Source organism: Vulpes lagopus, chromosome 3 (genome assembly GCF_018345385.1).
Source record: "Vulpes lagopus strain Blue_001 chromosome 3, ASM1834538v1, whole genome shotgun sequence".
Classification (NCBI taxonomy): Eukaryota; Metazoa; Chordata; class Mammalia; order Carnivora; family Canidae; genus Vulpes; species Vulpes lagopus.
This window is the reverse complement of record NC_054826.1, coordinates 98,254,149-98,274,935: the sequence shown is the minus strand read 5'-3', so window position 1 is coordinate 98,274,935 and position 20,787 is coordinate 98,254,149. Positions and strand designations below refer to the sequence as shown.

At 50.1% G+C, this 20,787-nt stretch overlaps 2 protein-coding genes across 8 annotated transcripts in view; one reads left to right on the top strand and one right to left on the bottom strand.

The window, feature by feature from the left end:
* The first annotated feature begins 47 nt into the window (after positions 1-47).
* Positions 48-8,069, top strand: BUD31 (BUD31 homolog). Of its 2 annotated transcripts, none has more exons than XM_041749729.1 (6): positions 48-249; positions 1,261-1,391; positions 1,808-1,928; positions 5,840-5,962; positions 6,187-6,353; positions 7,828-8,069. In XM_041749729.1, the coding sequence occupies exons 3-6, from the start codon at positions 1,835-1,837 to the stop codon at positions 7,876-7,878; spliced, it is 435 nt and encodes a 144-aa protein (XP_041605663.1). In that variant the 5' UTR covers positions 48-249; positions 1,261-1,391; positions 1,808-1,834; the 3' UTR covers positions 7,879-8,069. The 2 variants fall into 2 exon arrangements, with proteins under 2 accessions (XP_041605663.1, XP_041605664.1); XM_041749730.1 differs by having other exon boundaries at positions 1,261-1,396.
* LOC121487742 (ATP synthase subunit f, mitochondrial) overlaps positions 1,955-20,787 on the bottom strand; it is a 46,491-nt gene continuing 27,658 nt past the window's right edge. For 2 of the 6 annotated variants that reach the window (XM_041749716.1, XM_041749717.1), the window contains exons 3-10: positions 19,924-20,064; positions 17,331-17,549; positions 15,124-15,225; positions 12,528-13,232; positions 11,378-11,494; positions 10,544-10,726; positions 8,521-8,695; positions 4,610-5,762 (exon numbers count right to left, since the gene is read on the bottom strand). In XM_041749716.1, coding sequence (XP_041605650.1) covers positions 5,647-5,762; positions 8,521-8,695; positions 10,544-10,726; positions 11,378-11,494; positions 12,528-13,232; positions 15,124-15,225; positions 17,331-17,549; positions 19,924-20,064 — 1,758 coding nt within the window. In that variant the 3' untranslated portion in view covers positions 4,610-5,646. Of the gene's footprint in view, positions 3,346-4,609; positions 5,763-8,065; positions 8,696-8,763; positions 10,229-10,543; positions 10,727-11,377; positions 11,495-12,527; positions 13,233-15,123; positions 15,226-17,330; positions 17,550-19,923; positions 20,065-20,787 lie in introns of those variants that run through there. The other 4 variants (XM_041749719.1, XM_041749718.1, XM_041749723.1 and 1 more) reach the window with 4 other exon arrangements.

Here is a 20,787-nt window from a genome sequence, read left to right as displayed (position 1 = left end):
CAGGCAACAGTGCCTCCAGTCCCCCCGCGCTGGGGAGACGCGTGAGCCTGCCGGTCTCCCCGCGGGATGTGAGGGCAAAACGCAATAGCGGCTGTAAAATTCTCTACAGGCAGAACCGCGGATACCTAGGATGACGCAATCTCGGCGCGAGGTGGGGAGCGGCTCCGCGAGGACCTCAGCCTGTAGAGATCGCCTGGGAAGCGGAAGCCGTCGGTAGACAAGTGGCGGCGGACAGTGACGGTGGTTCAGGTGAGCATTTTTCTGTGTCCTCCAGTACCTTGGTAACAGCTAGGGCCAGGGATCGGAGGTCTGCACCGGGCCAGAAGCGATCTGAGCGGCTGGCCAGGGGCAGTTTCGGGCCCCTGGAGCGGGAGGTCAGAGGAGGTGGTGCCTCGTTCGTTTTGCCCAGGGTATGGGAGATTTGAAGGTTCTTCTGCTTCTAGGCTCCCCCTCCTCCCGCTGCTTTCTTTGCAGAGAACGTTTTCTGTGTAAATGCTCTTTGTTCTTTTGTAAACCTAGCCTAGATGCCGTCGTCTCTAGGGAGCCTTTCCTGTTATTCCGACCGTAACGTTTTCCTTCCCTAGCTCTGAACGCCTTTCCACTCGTTTCTTCTGAGCGCTGCCACCTCTTATTCCGCCTGCCACCTCTTGATCCAGTTGCTTCCTGTCTGTTACTTCCCCTGGGCTGTTCTCTGGCCCCCAGATGGACCAGGCTCTCGAATTTCCCTGGATCATAGCACGTTGGTCATCCCGTATCTTTGTCTTCTCAGCCCGTGCGCGCGCTTGGGCAGGGTCCAGATTCTGTCCATCTCTAGCTTTAGCTTCAGCGCGGGAGAGACACGTGCAAAGACCACTGGTTTGGAAGTCAGGAGCCCCCTAGTCAGAATCATACTCAGGCAGTCCTCAGCTGTGTGACCCTGACTCTACCCCTAGAAATTTTATTCCTTAACTGTAAGGTTGTTAATGGAGAATTCATGAAAGGACTGGGGGAGGGGGGCGCTTTGTAAACTCGGAGTCAGGCACTCCACCGAAGGGACGGACTGATTGAGTTTGGGAGAGAGGAATCTGCTATGCTTCAAAGTAGGAGGTAGGTAATTAACCTGAATCCTCTCTGCCAATTAGGAAATGCAATGTGGTTTGAAATACGTTTCATTTAGATTTGTACTGGATGGGCTTTATATGACTTGCCTTTATATAACATTTTTCTTGGGTTTAAAAGACTTTTTGGCAATCCAGCTAATTCACTGCCCTCATTTTATAGACAAGACTGAGGACCAGAAAGGGAATGTGACCTCCCCAAAGTCACAGAGTAATTGGTAGAGCTGGACAAGAACCTAAGCCTGTAACTGAAGAGACCAGAGGTCTTTCTGTTACATTCTTGGGAAGCAGACGGTAAGGTACTTTGGCTTTACACCATCTTTTTCCCTTTTAAGCCCTCATTCTCTCTGCTCTCCCAACCATAGACCTCCTCACACTGTATTGTAATTACCTTTTCATTTTGTTTTCTTGCTAGAATTTCACTTTCCCAACGACAGAAGTTATGTCTTATGGTTTGTTCTATGTTCCCAACATCCAGTCCAAGGCCAGGCTCCTAGGTGATATTAATGATAACAACAAAAATCTACTAAACATATTTAATGCAAGCATATTCCATATAATTTTAATGAGATCTTCACGATGGCCCTCTATGTAGATTTTACAGATGAGGAAACAGATTTAGGGAAGTGAATGTGCACCAAAATAGTGGCTAGTGAAGGCTTTTGGGGATCTCAGGTTCAGAAACCAATCCATTTAATTTTCCCTCCCAGATCTTTGCAAATTATCTTGTGAGAAAAATGCCTAAAGTCAAAAGAAGCCGGAAAGCTCCCCCAGATGGTTGGGAGTTGATCGAGCCAACACTGGATGAATTAGATCAAAAGATGAGAGAAGGTGAGTGGGGTAGTTCCTAACTGGGTGAGCTGCATCTAAGGGTCACAGGCTCAGATGTCTCCAGGGACCAGGCATAAATGCAAGTATCATATGGGAAGAGCCAGTCAGCACCACTGTGGCTTCTGGGCACTGACCTGTTTTGTTTGCTTACTAACTCAGGAATATTCTGAGTTCTGGGAAGTAGGATGGCACTAATGAAAAGGTCTTCAAAAACGTTTTGGAGCCAACTTAATATATAAGCCTTAGAGAATAAAGATCAAATAGTCTACCTATAATCATTGACTGTTTTGGGTTAGGTACATATTTAGGATCTTATGTTTACTTGGAAAATCCTGTCCTTTTTCATTTTCACATTTTCAGAAACAACGTAATCCAGATTTTCCTTGCAGGTCTCTGACACTGTTTTTATCATTTTGTTTTTGCATAGTCTACCAGTTTTCCAAAATGTACTATCTTCAGTTCCCTCAAAATGCTGTATGATCCTGAACTTGATGAATCAGTGTAGCATGTTTTTAGAACTCTTATGTGAAGCCACAAGCATCTGTTGGCCTTACATGACCAACTTCCTGGATTATTTTCTTTTTATTGTTTTAAAAGAGCAGGGATGAGAGAGGTGCTTGGGCTTGATCTCAGGATCCTGAGATAATGACCTGAACAGAAATCAAGAGTTGGATGCTCAATTGACTGAGCCACCACCCAGGCACCCCTAAATAACTACTTTTGTAAGGACTTTGAATTAGTTGAAAATCAAGCATAAACACATGCATAATGATCATTTAACTAGATTTTTTTTTAAAGAATAACACTTAAAAATAATTGTTGCCAAGGTTTTGAAGTTAATGGGACATTTCTTTTAAAGTTCTTGGCATTAGCAAAGCAGCAAAAACCTAAATGTAGTCTATACCATGATGCCCCTACTTCTAGCTTCTCTTCCTTCCCTCAAACATGGCAGGACTCCGCATCACCCATTGAAAAATGCGTTCCACTTTGTGTGTGAACCTGTACAAAACAACAAGAATGTTCACATGGTCTTATGAAAATGGGCCTAAAAGGGATTTTAAAAATGAGAGTGCTGCTATGTTTAAAAGATCAAGAAACAACAAAAGCACAGGGAGGGAGGCTCTGCTTCCAGCTCCAGCCTAAGGAGAACCATGCCCTTCCCTCAGCGGCTTATGCAGCCACTGCCTTTCAATACTCAACCCAGGTGATCTGATGTCTTCTCTAGCCTAGACTCAATAGGAGACTATACCAGCTGCCTGTTGAATGGCCCCATTTGGACGTCTCAAACTTACCATTTCCAGAACCGAATCACTCACCCACCCCAGAGTTGTTTCCCTTCTGAGGCCACAAACCATGGAGCCGTCCTTGACTCCTCTCTTCCTTTCTTCCTATCCAACCACTTAAGACATCCAGATTCCTAAGAAGAGTGGCAGAATGAAGAGGGAAGGTTTGTTACAGATGAATGAGACAAATCAACAAAATACATCTGATGTTGTTTGGGCCTTAATTCAGACACACCTGTCAATAAGTGTTTTTGAGGCACTCCATGAAAACTGAATAGGGACTGAGTATGGGTGCTAGTAAGGAGTAATGGTTGGTTTCGCTGTGTGTGATATTGGCATTATAGACCTTTTTAAAAATCTTTGATATGTTAGAGATAATACATATCATGAATGAGATACTTGATGTTTGAGATAATTTTAAAATATTCCAATTCTCCACCCTCAAAAATGGGGAGAACCAAATAAAATAACAATAGCTGAATGTTAGTAATTGATGAAACTGTGTGATTAGGAATGTGGCAGTCCACTCTGTTTTGTGTGTATTTTAAATTACCCATAGAGAAATGTTAGAAAATCCATCAGTCTAAATTTTGATTGCTTTTATCCCACCACCTGGCCCAAGCTACCCTGACTTCTCACTTGGAACTGCAGTAGCTTCCTGCTTCTCTCTACAGTCTTCTCCACAGGGCAGCCAGGGGGGAGGGTCAGATCACTGTCTGCTCAGGACCCTCCAGTGGTTCACCTCCTCTTCAGAGCAAAACCAGTCATTCTGTGGCTTTCCAGGTCAAATACTCTCTCACAGTTCCCTCTTTAGCTCTACCTCCTACCTCTCCCTTACCTCCTACCCCTAACTGCTGTTCCTTGATCCCCAAGTAATCCTGTCTCCGGGCCTTTGCATGGGCCTTTGCATTGCTGTTCACTCTGCCTTATAAGCATGTTTGCCCCCCGCCCCTTTGAGATATGCTTAACATCAAACCTGTGACTTGACATGTGTATATTTTATGAGATTAACAGTAACTTAACGCCTGTTACCTCAATTTTTTTTTCCTGTGAGAACTTTTAAGATCTACTCTCTTAGGAACTCACAAATACACAATATTACATTGTGAACTGTAGTCACCATCCATAGGACTTCTAACTGGAAGCTTATACCTGTAACACCCTTCACCTGTTTCACTCAACAAGCCTCCCCCCTTGGTTCCTTAAAGACTGATCAGATGTCCCCTTGTGCCTTCTTTGATCACCTGTATAAAAGGTCAGTCCCCACTTCTTCTGTATTTTCTTCTTCTCTGTGGCCTTCCCCACTTACCTCCAGGTGCCGATGCACTTCCCTGCCCTGGAACGCAGCCCCAGTGATGCTCTGCTTGCCCCACTGCAGGACCTCCGGTGCCCAGAGCAGGGCCTGAGCTATAGCAAGCATGCACTGTGCACTGGCTCAGTCCTCAGTGCCTGCCCTGAGGATCACAGAATCCCATTTCTGAATTCTATATCCTAAGTAATAGAATGGCCCCAAAGGTGGAGAAATGGAGGTAGCTTTCTTGACCACTCCTCACCTTTCTCCCCTGCTCTAAAAACTGAGCGGAGATGGTAGACAAAGATCAACTTATAACTGCTAACAGAAAGAGAATTGCCACTTCAAATAATCATGTTTAAATCGTGTGGCTTATTTTTTTATCTTTTTAAAAAATAACAGCTCTATTGAGCTAGAAGTCTTATTCTATAAAATTTGCCCTTATACAGTGTTAAGGGGGGTGTTCAGGATATTCAGAGTTGGACAACCATTACCTCCTGAAGAAAGCCTGCACCCTTTAGTATTCATCCCCCCCCCCCGCCCCCCCACTGCCGCCATCTCCCCAGCTCTCTCAGTCAAAGGCATCCACTGGTCTTTCTGTCTCTGCAGACCATCATCTAGTAGGTGGGCTTTGGGGACTAGTTTCTTTCATTCGGCATCATGTTTTCAAAGTTCCTCCGTGTTGTAGGAGGAGCCAGTGCTTTTTTTTTTTTTTAAAGATTTATTCATTTATTTATGAGAGAGAGAGAGAGAGAGAGGGGCAGAGTCACAGGAAGAGGGAGAAGCAGGCTCCATGCTGGGAGCCCGACGTGGGACTCGATCCCGGGACTCCAGGATCGCGCCCTGGGCCAAAGGCAGGCGTCAAATTGCTGAGCCACCCAGGGATCCCTTCGTTTCTTTTTATGGCTGAACAATACTCCATGTATGGGTGGGCTTCGTTTATCCATTCAACAGCTGATGGATACCGGGATTGCCTCAACTTTTGGCTGTTGTGAATACTACTTCCACATTCATATAGGAGTTTTTGTTTGCATGTGTGTTTTCAGTTCTCTGGGATATATTCCAAGCAGTAGAACTACTAGGGCATATAGTAACTTGAACTTCCTGAGGAAGAGGCCAGACTGTTCTCCAGGGAGGCACCATGTTACATTTCCATCATCAGCAGCATATGATCCAGTTTTCCCACATCTTCAATACTTGTTACTGCCTTTTTGATGATAGCCAACCTAGAAGGTGTGAAGTCGGATATATTCTTTATCCCTAGTTATTAAAAAAAAAATGTATCCTGTGAATACTACCTGCCATAAGAAGACAAACACACACCTTTTTCTCCTCAGCTGAAACAGAACCTCATGAGGGAAAGAGGAAAGTGGAATCTCTGTGGCCTATCTTCAGGATCCACCACCAGAAAACCCGCTATATTTTTGACCTCTTTTATAAGCGGAAAGCCATAAGCAGAGGTAATTAGCTAAAGTCTCTCAGCCTCACCAACCTGAGTAGCTTTCAGATTTACTGCATGGTTCTTGTTCTTGCAACCTCAGTAAGTGTTGGTTTTCTTATCACTAAAAAAAGCGGGGAGGGGTCAGGGCTGGCTAAATATTCTTTTTAATGAAGAGCAGTGATGGGCCGGGGCTGAGGAAGCTTTGTTATACCATGGTCTGATGATCTTTCCCCTTTTTGACAGAACTATATGAATACTGTATTAAAGAAGGCTATGCTGATAAAAACCTGATCGCAAAATGGAAAAAGCAGGGGTATGAGAATTTATGCTGCCTGCGCTGCATTCAGACACGGGACACCAATTTTGGGACGAACTGCATTTGCCGGGTCCCCAAAAGCAAGCTGGAAGTGGTAACGTTTCTACCCCTCTAATGTCCAATGATTGAATTTGAGATTACTTTTTCAGTTCAGAAGTCTGCCCTAGTTGATGGCAGAGATTCAACACAATTATGCTGGGTGTCCTGCTGGCCATGCCCTAGGGAGGCCATGTCCCTCTCCTGAAGAATCCGTGTTAGGCAGTTTGGCAGCAATCGTTTGTTAGGTCTGGGGCCAGTCTCAACTGCACCCTTGGGCAAGTTACTGAATTCCTTCCTCACATATGAAGTAGGGGTGAGGAGGGCTGGGTCAGGGGAGGTATTTCCATTCTTCCCCTCCTGTGCTCACCCCAGATACTTTTCTCCAGATCTCTTTCCCTCAGATTAATTACATTGTATTGCTTCTGTCAGAACTTTGTTCTAAAACTAGACCCGCAGCTCCGCAGCTCAGGCATGGTGCTGTATGTGTAACTGAGCCTACAGCATATAAGCCTCTCTGAAATAGAACTGCAGAAGGAGGCAGACAGTTACCAGAATGTTCACCTTAGTGGCCTCTGAGTGCGGCCTCTTGGCTGACCATGGTGGGCCCAGCTGAGCAGTCAGGCCAGCCTGCCCACCTCCCAGGTGGTTACCTTTCACACTTGTGCCTCACCACAGGTCCCTTCCTGCTGCAGACCAGGTATATAGTCTGTAGAGCTCTGGGCCGGGGACTTGAGCTTGGCAGGGAGCTCTGTCTCCCTGAATCATCTTTAAGGCCAGGGAGCAATGAACATCGAATGAGGGCCCAAGGATATCACATTCTTCCTGAGGAAGAATCTGGGTGCTGGTTTTCTGGTGGGAGCAGGGAGAAGTGGTAGAGTGCCTAAGCTCCCTGCCAGGATTCTATGGTGGCATTTGGTTAGGGGTGCTGCCCCAGCCTTGTGGCCAGAATAGAGCTTGCTTTCAATTTAGTTAGGTTTCACCATCTGATTTTGCTTGCTTAGGTAAGGGCCTTGCTCCTCAAATTAAAAAAAAAAAAAAAAGGAAAATAAACACAAACCATAGCTCTGGGGCCTCTGGCTGTTGGGAGGGGCCTCTGGCTGTTGGGCAGGCCCTCAGCCAAACATCCGGGCACAGCTGACCCAGGGGGAAAGACTCTTCTGCCATCTAAATTCCAGTGCATATCTTCTGCCCCAGTAAGAAAGTTCCCAGCCCAGAGGGCCTGAGCCCCTGACACTGAGCCCCCTGAGCATTAGCAGACCCACTTCCAGCTCACTGCAGGGTATGTCATGCTCATTTCACAGATTTCATTCCTTTATATGGGGTAAGTGTGTGCATTGAATGTGCATAAATTAAATGCATAGAGGTGTAGCTTCAGTGTCAATAGCAACTGTTTGCATCTGTCACAGAAGGCTTTCTGAGGAGAGTCCTGAAGACAGCGAATGTCCCTTTGCCATCCTTGGTGGGAGGGTTCCATGGGGCAGGGGTGGCATGTGGCAGGAGTGCAGTGTCTCAGCTATCCTCTGTTGCAGGGCCGGATCATCGAGTGCACGCACTGCGGCTGCCGGGGCTGCTCTGGCTGAGGTCCTTAGGCCCTGACCCCTCTTCACCCTGAACTTTGGACTTCTTGGGTCTCTGCCCGTGGTGCCACCCTCTTTCCTAGGAGCAGCTTTTCCTGCAGAGCAGTGCTCCTGGCCTGAGTTGGAGCATGGTCTCCGTATGTAAAGGCTTTGGTGTTTATCAGTGATTTGTAGAAATAAAACTTTAAACTTTCTGGGATCTGCATTTATTCTTTCAGAGAGGTAGCAATCTGTGGAACCCAGGGGGTAAGCGCCAGGCCCTAGAGACCAGTCACCCATGGACCTCAAGCACCCTGTTGGTGCTGTGTGACTGTGACCAAGTTCACTTTCCTTGTCCGTGATGGGGGACGACACCCACCCCCCAAGACAAGGATGTGACCAGAGATGGGGTGCCAAGGTGGACCAAGCTGCTCTTGGACCTGCCATGGACTTGTCAGGCACCCTGGGCCCAGTGTTTCTCCTCGTAACAATGCCTGAAAAATGCTGCAGCACTTACTCTAGGCCGCACCCTTCCTCTGGCTTGAGGCCACAGGAGTACACACATAGGCCTAATGCAGAGAGGCTCCTAGGGCTCCTGTAGAGCTCTATAAACCACACACTCTGCTCCTTCTCTGCTGGAGGCCCCCAGCACTTCCTGTCACCTGCCTCCAAGGCTTCTGTCCACATCAGCCTCCGTGGTGGGCTCTTGGTCTCCCATGGGCTTGATCCGGAACTTCTGCCATGGGTGGGGGGTTTCCTCTGCTGGCATCGATTTCAGCCACTGCTTATAGTAAGCTCGGAAGCCATCAATCTTCTCTAAGTAGGTGTTTTTCTCTTTGTACTATAAATGGAAAAGCATGGACTTCAGAGGAGCCATTAGTCATTGCATGCTACCTATGGCTAATCCCAAACCGTGGCAGCTAACTCAAGCCTCAGGAAAGCTGTTCGTGCTTCTAGGTAGTTAAGGGGAGAGGGCAGAAGAACTGTTTGATACCTGAGTAACTTACTGTCAAGAAACACAGCTGCTGTGGGGCAGGCCAGATTCCCATCTAACAATCCCTCCAAATATGTGCTCCTGTGCTACACCCGGGGATGGCACCTCAGCCCCCCAAGCTAGAATCCCTGGGTGCCACTAACTGTCTCTACAGCCTGAGTACTTCCCCTGTGTCCTCTCAGCACTGCTGCAGTGATCTGCAGGAGTGGGGAAGAAAAGGAGGAAACAAGGTGGGCCCAGCAGAGGCCAAAAGAAAGCTGGTAAAGGAATACAGAGAAAAACACCAAAGAGATCCAAGATCAAGACTATTTTTTTTTTCAAGATCAAGACTATTACCACACGATGACAAACCATTGGATTCAAAGATTTAATGATTCTAAACTTGTGTGTACCTAATACAGCCTTGAAAGTACGTAAAACAAAAAGCTGATGGTCACAAATAGAAATAAGTCACCTTCCTAAGGGAATATGAATGTGACCTGAATCCAGTAAGCTTTAGGCCTACGGTGGTCTGGTGTCTGAATTGAACCTGAGAAAATCCCCTGAGGACTCCACACCACGGAGTAGACAAATCTGCTAACTAGAAGATACTTGTAACATGGAACAAAAGATAAATATCCAGAACACAAAGAACTTTGAAAAGTCACTAAGAGTCAACCAACTGCTCAAAGATGCCCAGCTGCGTCCTCTCCTGGCATACACTCTACTGTCTTCTGAATTCTAAGCCTTCACAATGGCACTTGAGTGTTGCACCTGCATAGCTGTCCCTGACCTCATGCCTGGGTGTGTCCTTGCCCATCTCCCTCCACACCGGGGTGGTGTTCCTCCATGGTGCAGCTGCTCTGGAGGCACTCAACACAGGGTCTCAATGGACCCTAAAAATGAACTCCACAGCCTATCCTTAGAACAATAAGGAAAGAAGTGGCTATTAAAAGTAGATTCTGGGCAGCCCAGGTGGCTCAGCAGTTCAGCGCCACCTTTGGCTGAGGGCCAGATCCTGGAGACCCGGGACTGAGTCCCACGTCAGGTTGCCTGCATGGAGCCTGCTTCTCCCTCTGCCTGTGTCTCTGTCCTGCTCTCTCTCTCAATGAATAAATAAATCTTTAAAAAATAAAATAAAATAAATAAAAGATTCTATCATAGCCCTGCTGCCATCCCCATTCACTTGACAACAGACACCAGGCAATGAACAGGTACCAGGAAGCCAGGTGAAGAAGACAGTCAGTCTCCAGCTCCAGGGTCTTAGGTTTTGTGAAGGTGACAGTCACACATGCAGATGCAATTACAGGTTGTGAAATGGCCGAAAAGGAACAGTGCTCTAGGTGATGGGAAGGAGGGAGCAGCAGGGCATCCCTGAGAAAGAACCATCCAAGCTGCGACCTACAGGGTGAGGAGCCAGTTATAGGAAAAATGAGCCTACTGAAGGTAGAGGGACTACAAAAACCGCAAGGCAAGAAAGGCTGATGTTACACAGAAATGATGGAAGGCCAGCAGGGCTGACAGTGAATACAGGGAAGAGTGGCCTGAGATGTAGTCCACAGGGACACATGGGCTGTGGTTTAAGGAATTTGGGATTCTTCCTAAAGGAAGCAACTGACATTTAAAGCAAGGGAATTCCAATTCCTCAAGGCCAGACCTGGGGTAATGGGTAGGTGGGGTGATTAGAGGACTCTGAGTTAGAGTTGGGGTACACACCCGATCAAAGGTAGGTGGGTACTGGGCTGCAAACTCTAGTTGGCGGATGACCACCTCATTCACCGGGACTCTGTTCTGCCTCATGTCCTTCAGGATGTCAATGAGATAGGTGTAGTCCAGCTTTTTGAGGGCGGCGTTGATGAGGGTGCTGTAGATGTGGGTGTTGGGGGTCATCTGGGATTTCTGGAACAGAAACATAAACATTCAATCCGTGATGTGACAGCAACTGTTGGGACAAAGCAGCCCACTGTGCGGGTCAGGCCATTTAGGTCTGCTCTGCAGACCAGCAACTGGGGCAAGGTCAGTACCTTGTGCAACAACAGGCTGTACCCCCCCCCTCCAAAAAGGAAAGCACATGTGCCCCACGCTGTAGGTCCATCCCCCCAACTGAGGACCCTACCCTCTCAGCCCTGAAGAACTTGCTCAGAGATCACTGGACTCGGGCAGTAAACCACGTGCAGAAGACCACCTCCTCAGCTCTTGGCTGTGGTTTACTACAACCCATGCCCCTAGAATTCTGACATATATCCGTCCAGAGTTGGGGCCAAAACCTGTCCCCACCCCTCGAGCTCTCCCCACTGCAACCACCTTCAAGACTGGAACACCCCCATGCTTTCAATGCCAGTTCCTGCAGCAGGGTCCACTTTCTCTCCACCTGGGCCAATGACCATTCTACACTTGAAGTTAGAGTGATCCCATTCTCCCTGCCCTCACACACACTGTTTATGCTGTCAGGGTGGGGAGGCCTGGGGGTTCAGGGGGGCTCAGCTTTCTTCCTGAGCACCTCCCAAGTTCGTAGCACCATGGGTTCCACCTAGGCTTGGACCCACTCACCTTCATGTCTGCAAGCAGCTGCAGACCATCCCTGGGCCTACGGCACCCAATGGCCAGGTTGCAGAAGGTCTGCAGGTTGGGGATGATTCCCCTCCTTGCCAGGAGTGGTAGCAGCGCCTGTGGGGACAGATATGACACTACCAGGCCTGGCAAGAGCCTTCTCAGTTGAAGCTCCATGGCTGGCTGGAGACCTCGGGGGCACAGCTCTGCTCAGAGGCTTCACAGCTCTGTGTGATCACACTGGATGCTGTTCTCAGCTTGGCTTGCGAGCACCCAGCTCCTCAGAGTTCAGTCCCTCTGCGAGGACACCCTGCCTTCCAACCTGTCTCAAACATGCCCTCCCCTCTCCCTGAAGCCCTTCATATTCCTGTGCCTCTCTGCTCCTCTGCTGGCCATCCATCCCAGCACTCAGGCCTTCAATGTCATCTGACCCCACAGCCCAGGGCTGCAGACAATGCCAACAGCAGTATGGGAAGTAAAGATGAGACTGTGAGGGCTGGGGTAGGAAGAAAGATGCCCTTGCAGCTTGGCTGGCTCAGGGAGGGGCTCTCACATTCAGCTTGTCTAGAGGAAGGTGCGCTCTGCACTGTGGGCCTGAAGGCAGAAGCTCTATCTCTGCCTCTTTGATGTCCACGAGAGGTCAGTGCTCTGACAAAAGAGGCTTTAGACAGATACGTGGACAAAATCCCACAAGGGCTTTAGTGTCCCCTCTGTGAAATGCAGGAAGCCTCGTACCAGCAGAGCCTTGGTGGTGTGGTCAGTAAAAAGAGGAATGGATGGGAAGCTCTTGGACCAGCATTTAGTGGAGGAGTGTTATGTGTGTGTGTGGGTCGGAGGGTGTGGGCTGAAGAAGGGTGGGGACGCTCGGGGCCAAGCTCCTGTATGCCTTGTGCCCCTCAGGACAGTGAGGATGTGTTTGGTGTCTGTCTGCATCCATCTGTAAGCTCCTCAATGGGGATGAGCAGTGCAGCTGGCTGCTTCACCACTCAGTTCTCAGCTTTGCCCAAGCCCAGGCCCAGAACAGAGGCTCTACTCAGCCTGCCCACCTATTGCGGGAATGGGTGATGCCCCCTGCAGGGGAGCTAGGTCCTGCAGTTGGAAGGTCAGAGGAACCTTCCTCTTGAACCTGGTGCCTGCCTCCATGCCTCACCTTCGCCCCCTCCAGATCGCCAAGCTTGCTCTTCTTCCTCATCAGTGTGTTGAAGAATGTCACATCAGCTTCCACCTGGTGCGTGTCCAGGACAGTCAGCAGTGAGGACTCTGCAGGACTCCCAGGCTCTACCACCTCAGCCAGCAGTGTGAGGGTTTTGATATTGGGCTTGAGCCCATGCTCTGCCATCTTGCCCAAGAAGCCCTCCAGGCCCCCCATCAAGGCCAGCCTGTCAGCTGGGGTGGTTACAGTCCCAAAGGAGACCACAGCTGGGGAGACTGCTCCCAAGGTCAGGAGGTTGGCCTCCAGTCCCCAGCGAGAAGGTTCTGAGGCCAATGAAGTGAGGGTCACCATGTGGTCAGGCTCCGTCTTGGTATCCACCTCAGGCTGGACCTTGCTGGGGGCTCTGGCTTCACGAGGCTCTGGAAGGCCCTCAACTACCTGAGAAGGTTCCAGAAACAGCTGCCTCTCCAGGGCCTCCACGTGCCTGATTGACACGCCATCGCCCACCCGGGCCTGGGCTCTCTTCCTTGTCCGAAACCCACCTGCCCGGGGCTGAAGCAGGACCGTCTCCTCCCTGGGCCTCAGGAGCAGTGCTGAGGCCACCTCCGGGTCCCCCAAGCCACAGTCTCGAGCTGCCCCCAAAAGGAGGTTGTAGCCATGCTGGCTCGGCTGGAGCCCCAGACTCAGCATCTGCCTCCACACCTGCCAGTAAGAGAGAAATTCAGGCTCTGCACTCCTCAGAAGAGCCTTAAGCAGAGCAGACACAGGGAATAAACAACCATTTGGCAAATACAAAGGGCACAGAAAAGAGCTAAAAGCATCTAACCCAATGCCCAGCTCTAGACAACTAAGAATCCTGAGACTCTGAGGACTCTCTCGGAGACTTCACAGGGGTGCTACTCCTTTTCTCTCTCTAGCTCATCCCCAAACTGTTCTCCCACTTTCATCTCTCTGCCCTCTTCCAGAGCCCCCGTACTGGGAATAGACTTCGCCCTGGATCTCTGTCCAGTTTCTCTGTACTCTGGGGAGGGATATCAGAGAGGCTACATCCTGAAAGAGTCTAGGCTGACTTAAGAGCTGGATTTAGTGACACTTCCTGAGTGCCCACTGCATGTCCTGCCCCATGCAGCCTCCAGGAAGTATGAGAACACAGGGCAAGGGACAGTGCAAGGAAGGGTTCAGCCAGGAAGAGCACCCAAGCTGGGGCCCCAGGCAGCCCTGTTTCCTCTTGAGATGAGCTCATTCTCACCCCACAACACAGCGCCTAGCACACTCAGTGTGTTCTCCACAAAGGGCCACTCTGATCATGTCTGGGTCACTCTGAGATCATTTCTAAGGTGCCAGGAGATGCCACACAGGGCTCACTGTTCCCACTGGCTTCTTTGTGGACTCAAAGGGTGGCCACATTTGGTGGGATGAGAGCTCGCATCTAACTTTCTGTCTTCATCAGGGGTAAGTGTGCAGACAAGGCAGGAGTCAGTCAGGCCCAGGTGGGTGCAACCTGCAAGAGGTCTGCTGCCCACCAGAGAGGGTCTTAAGTAGGGCAAAGGTCTCAGCAGAGACCTGAGGTTTAGCACAGATTCAGGTTCTTGGGAGTCAGATGGGCCTCAGTTCAAATCCCAGATCTGCTTAATAGCTGTGTGATCTGAGGCCACTTACTCAACCCCTGTGAGTCTCAGTTTCCTTGTCTGTAAAACAGGGCTAATGGTGCTTAGGTTGAGCAGTTTAATAACTGCACAACATAAGCCAGCTATTAGCATTTCTAACTACAACAGACCTAGAACAAAGAAAGCAAGGAACTAGATTTTGGCTGATTTTTACCATAAAGCTCCTGCTTTCAGAGTCTGCTGAGGAGAGGCATGCATTTGGTCCAGGGCTATCCCAGGTCACTGGGGCTCAGCCTCCGTGTCGATCAACCACTTGGGGATCTTGCTGAAATGTTGATATGGATGCAGTATGCCCAGGCGGGGCTGAGACCCTGCTCTTCTGACAAGCTCCCAGGTGAGGTTAATGCTGCAGGTCTGTGGGCCCCACCTTAAGTTGAAGAGCTCCAGGGGAGCTCTGGCACCATTGCTACTACCGGCACCTCACTTGCCTAGGGCCAGGGCGGGCAGTGCTCTCAGGGGATCTGAGGTGGAATCAGAGCAATGGGTCTCAACTCTGATGTCCATGCACATCTCTCAGGACTAACTGAAGAACCCTGGGTCTCACCTGCAGAGATGCTGAGTGTGGGCCTGTGGGAGGTGAGCTGGAACAAACATTCCATGTAAGTGTGCTGCAGGCCTTCAGAGACTGTAAGCTTAGCCGATCTGAGCCAGTGGCATGGAAGGCCACTCGGCAGAGTGAAAGAGCATGGGCTGGTTGTGCCCTCACGTGGCAGCAGCCATGCCCCTTCTAAGGCCCTCCTCCCCCGCCATCTGTAAAACGGCCGGAAGCAGCATGCTTTGTGAAGGCCAAACTATTGCAAACATAACAACACCTGCAAGGGGCAGTCACAGGTGCTCAAATGCACGTGGTCATTTGCACCTGACACAGGTGCACATGGGAAGGGGGCAGCGGGAGAGGCAGAAAGACAGAGCTGGAAGGGACAGACCTGTAGGGTGTATCGGAAACCCGTCTTCTTGTCCTGGATGCAGCCCATGAGCAGGTAACTGAAGGTCTCCTCTGTGACTGCATGCCCTTTCTGGACGATTTCCTGGAGGACGGAATAGAGGCCACACTGTGAACCTGCGGCAGAGCCCAGGCCCAATGGGTCTGACTCAGGGCAGACACTCCTGGGGCAGGCTATGGCCATGCATCTAGAAGAGGTGGGACCTGAATCTGGCTTTGGGATGGCTCAGAACCAGCCCGAGCAGAGCTGTTCAATTGCTGTCTGCACTCACTCCTCCTCTCCTTCTAGGCTGTTCTTCCTGGTTGACATGATCACTTTTGGGTAGACCCTCTGCAAAGACCACCGCAGCAGCCAGTTTTAGCCCCTGTGCTCAAGGCACTGAAATTGCACAGAGCTGGCTTCAAGTCCTAGCTTTGCTACTGGCTAACTGTGAGTGTGGGCAAGGCATGAAGCTCCCTGGGTTCAGCCTCCTCATCCAGAGAGCAGGGTCACAGGCAGGAATTGCCTTGGAGGCTCTCTGGAACACCTCCACAACAACGTATAATGCCCATGCACATTTTTATGACACTTGTTACCCCTGGCCTCTCTCAAGCCTATCAGGCTTGGCCATTGGCTTCTTGAAATATTCTTCCACCCCTCAGCTCCTAAGGGTCTCCTCCTCGAGCCTGTCTTCCTCTGTCCCTCTTGTGAGCATAGGTGTTCCCACCCTACCCCACCATCAGCCCCTTCCACCTCAGTGAGGTTTTATCATTTTATAGATCTTATTTCTTTGAGAGTGTGCACACATGCACACATAAGCAGGGGAAGGGGCAGAGGGAGAGGGAAAAGCTGACTCCCTGCTGAGCAGGGAGCCCAACACGGGGCTCAATCCCAGGACCCTGGTATCATGACCTGAGCTGAAGGCAGACCCTTAACTGACTGAGCCATCCAGGCGCCCCTCTCAGTGAGGTTTTAGTTTGTGCTCTGTCTGGGACTGTCTCCCAGCTGTCTTTTAACTGGTCTCTCTCCCCAACCACAGACTGACCTGCATAAAATATCAATGACATCTCTGGACAGGTCAGAGGCCAATCAGCCACATTGCCCTCTTCTGGAGGCTTCAACTACCTGCCCCTCACATGGCACCCTTGGGAAGGATTTATCACTCTCAAGGAGGTTCTCCAGGGTTGAGACCACATGATCCTGCCTCTCCTGCAGAGCAGGCCACCTCAAGGCAGCCAACCCAGAGGCTAGTCACAGGCTGCTCTGCACCACGTGGTGCCTGGACAATCCAACAGGCCCCTTCTCCTGTGGTGGGCAGGTGGGACCTCAGTACATGCAGTGAGGAAAAGCATCAGTCAGCAGTAGGAAAAGCAAGACAGAACCTAAGAGCAGAGAATGAGCATGTCCATGGGCCTGAGGGAAGACAAGGCTGCCAAGGGCATGCTGAAGTACTCCTGAGGTTTAGTTGTGAGGACCTAGAGCCTTCCTTTAGGTGTTAATTCACGTTTGTCTCCCTTCCCAACCCGAGAGAGCAGAACTACCACCCCGGTCCTGGTCCTCCCTGCTTAAACCTCCTCACGGTCTCCTCTGGAACTGGGGATAAAAACCCTTCTTATAGCTGGGGAATAAAAGCAGCTACAGGGAGCACCTTGATGGCTCATTCAGGGAAGCATCCAACTCTTGATCTCAGCTCAGGTCTTGATCTCAGGGTCGAGAGTTTAAGCCCCACATGAACTCTGAACTCCAGCATGGAGCACATTAAAAAAGAGAGGGAGAGAGTGACTATGAGCCAAAGCACTGATGCAGACAAGACCCTGCTCAGCAATCCCATGCCCTTGCTCACCAACTGCTTCCCTCAAACCTGGCACCTCCTGGAAACCAGCGATTTTTGTTCCCACTGCTTTAATCAGGATGCCTTCCCTGGTGAGCATTGATTCATCCTTAGTGCTGTGATGCCCTGCCCTCCTCTATGGCACCAAGGAGTCTCTCACGGAGTCATAGCACACAGTAGCACACACAACCCACCACCCTCCTAGGGGCAGGGCTTCTTTATCTGTCAGACTGAGGCCTCTGCCAATTGGTGAACCCAATCCCGACTCCTCATCAGCCCCCGAATCTTCCTGCGTGAGGGACATCAAGAGCCATAGCCTCACATCTGCCACATGTGACTGGCCCCAGGTGGGGGAGAAGGAAGGAAGGGGCGCCCTCACCTTGAACACATCAAGGCACATCCTGAGGTCTGCGCACAAGGCAGCCATCTTCAGCAGTGCATGGTATGTTTTTAAGTTGAGCTGGAAGTTTCTGGCCTGGAGCTGCTGCCGGAGCTTCAGGGCACTCTGCAGAGCAGAGTCCTTCCAGGGGGACTCAGCACAGACATTGAACAGGGCTGTGTACGTGGCATCTGTGGGCTCCAGGTCCCGTTTTTTCATCTGTGGAGAGGGAAAGAAACTTGAAGGTAGCTCTGGGCCAGCTGGACAAACAGGTGACAGCCGCCCTGAGGGAAAGCTGGAAAGGACTCTGTTCCTAAATTTAACAGGCCAGTTGGCAGGACCTGTGCTAAGGTGGAGCTGAGTGACATGTCAGAGCCTACTTCTCCAAAACCCTGACTCAGCCAGAGGGCTTCTGAAAACCTGCCCTCCAGATGCACCAAGCAAAGCGTCATCCTCCCCATGGCTGTCAGCCCACTCTGGGCCTGAGACGCCTTTAGCAGAATCCTCCTGAAGCTCTCTCAGCTCCGGATCGGGCTCCCTGCTCAGTGGGTTACCTGCTTCTACCTCTCCCTCTGCAGATCCCCCTGCCTGTTCTAAGTAAATAAAATATCTCTTAAAAAAGGAGCCTTGTGCTCAGAGTCAGGCTGTTTGGGGCTCAAATCCCAGCTCCAATGCTCACAAGCAGGGTGACCTTGGACATGGCACTTCACCTCAAACATGGTGGCCGCCGTTTCCTCATCTGAAAAATGAGGATGGTGATCCAGCTATGAGGATGATGTATGCCGTGTGTGAACTCATGTACATGACAAATGTGTCCTGAGGACTTACTGTAAGCCAGGCACTGTCTACCAGTGGTTACCGGGACAGATACTGCTTGTTTGCATCGAGCTTACACTCCAGGTAGGACGAAACATAACAAAGAAAAAATCAACAACAGTAATGAGGGCGGCAAAGCATGCACACGGAAAAATGGAAAAGGAAAAATAGTATAGGGGCAGAAACCTGGCAAACAGCACTTTCACCAAGTGACCAAGGTATCTGTCACGTGTGCTAAGTCCCCTGGCAGGAAAAGGACACTTTGCTTCTGTGACAGCCTTTCCCCAAGCCCATAACCACAGCCTTGTCACAAGTACAAATGGAGAGACATTCTACAAAATCCTTGACCAGGGGAGCCGGGGTGGCTCAGCAGTTTAGCGCTCTCTTCAGCCCAGGGCGTGATCCTGGAGACCTGAGATCGAGTCCCACATCAGGCTCCCTGCATGATGGAGCCTGCTTCTCCCTCTGCCTGTGTCTCTGCCTCTCTCTCTGTCTCTGTGTCTCTCATGAATAAATAAATAAAATCTTAAAAAAAAAATCCTTGACCAGTACTCCTGAAATCTGTCAATGTCATGGACAAAAAGGAAATTCAAAAAGTATCACAAGATGGAGAAGCCAGTGTGGGGACCCAGACTGGATACAGGAAAAGAAAGAAGATCTCACTGGATACAGTGGAAAAAAAAGGTGAAATCCAAATAAAATCTGGAGTTCAGTTTCTAGTAATGCACCAAGAGTGGTTTCTCAATTCTGATAAATAGACCGTCAAGGCATGAAATGCTAATACAGGGATTAGCTGAGGGAAGGGTATTCGGGAATTTTCGGAATTTTCTTTACATCTCTGCACTTTTTTCTATGAATCGGAAAGTATTCCAAAGTAAAAAATTTATTGGAAAAAAAAAAGCAAATCGACTTAAGGTAAGAAAGAGTGAACTGTACATCTCTGAGGTGACAGGTGGTGACTTAAGGGTCCTCTCAAATGTGAATTAAGAGCTGCTATTGGACTGTGAACCAAAAAACACAACAAACCCCCCTGGCACTAGCTGCCCCTCACTTAGCACCTGAAGGCTCTGCTGCTAGGTGGCTTGTCAGGGAAGCTTCCTGTCTTTCTCTACCGTGATAGGTCCTTAGGTCTTTCAGAGGCTATGTTATTGTATCATTTGGAACCACAACTCCTCCCCCTTGCTTCCAGCTAGAGATGATCAGGCCTCGAGGAGGCACATCCCAAATGACAGTAAGTCTTCCTGGGATAAAGGATGTTCCCAAGCTTCTGGCTGCAAGAGAGGGTTGGATTATTTCTACTAGAGCCTACTATCCTCTTAGGCAAAGCTTTCACGACTACAAAGGACATAGCTTCCCAGCTCTGAAAATAAATACAACACAAGAAGTGGATGAATATAAAGTGAAACCACCTTCCAAGAGGCATAAGAGCCCCTTTCCAAAGGACCAGCTTTGGAAGCAAAGTGCGTATATGTGTCCCATGTGGAGAGTAAGGGTGAGACAATGTGAACACAACAGGAGCAGCAGTGGAGAAGGGAGGCAGAGTGGAGGGAGGGGGAGCTGCTGCAGTCTAGTCTGGGAATGGAAGACTTTCCACCCATCTCACATAATCATCCAAGATCCCCTCCACTTTACAGAGGATGAAACAGAGGCCAGGAGGTTAATCTGGCCATGGTAATGTCCCAGCAGTTGACATCCTGCCATGTGCACCCAGTTCCTTCTGCCTCAAAAACCCATGCCCTCTGAAGCCTTACCCCTCTGCCCCCAGCCCCGCACTCACATCGTTGTAGAGCCTGAAGGCCTTCTTCAGGTATCCGGCCCGCCCACAGCCCCCGATCAGTACAGTGTAGTTGCACTCAAGGGGCTGAAGTCGCTCTTCCTTCAGCATCTGCCGCTCAAACAGATCCAGGGCCTCAGCCAGCTGCAGGGAGAAGGGACATGGCGGGGAGAGGTGCTTAGGGAGGCCTCAGAGACCCTCAGCAAAGAGAGGGAAACTGAGATTGAGGGACTCCCCCTGCCCCCTCCCTCCCGCCAGCCTGCCCAGGAGCCACACAGCTTTCCTGGGCCTCTGCCACCAGGCTCTTGGTCCCTAGGCTCTGCAGCAAGGGAGCTTCATGGTGGACAGGAAGAAAAGCCCACTAAATTTCCACCACCTACAAAAGCTCTTGGTCCTGCTGCCATGGCTGCCTTCCCTCCAGCCAGCCAATGAACTCCTTGAAAGCAGGGCCATGTCTTTGTCTCCTTGTGGGCCTAGAGTGGAGCCAGAGCCTGGCCCTCAGTAGGTCCTCAGAAAATGTTAATTCTACAAATCCTGGGATCTGCCCTGCCCTTACTTCCTTGGTGACCCCACCTATAGTGGCAGCCCCTTGGGCCTAAGTGGTATGGGAGATTGGGTTCTGGCCAGGATGGTGGGCACACTTGGGGCCACTGTGTGGCACAACCACATGGGGCCATTCACAGCAGCAGCCTTCTGAGATGGCATAAGACAGCAGCCCTGAGTGACCAGCTTCCTCTGGCTGCAAATCCCCTTAGCCCACAGTCATCTCTACCCCATCCCTACTCCAATACCATCTCCTTTAAATCCTCAGTTCACCTCCTTACAACTTAATTATTTTTTTCATCCATTGGTTCAACCGGTAATTAC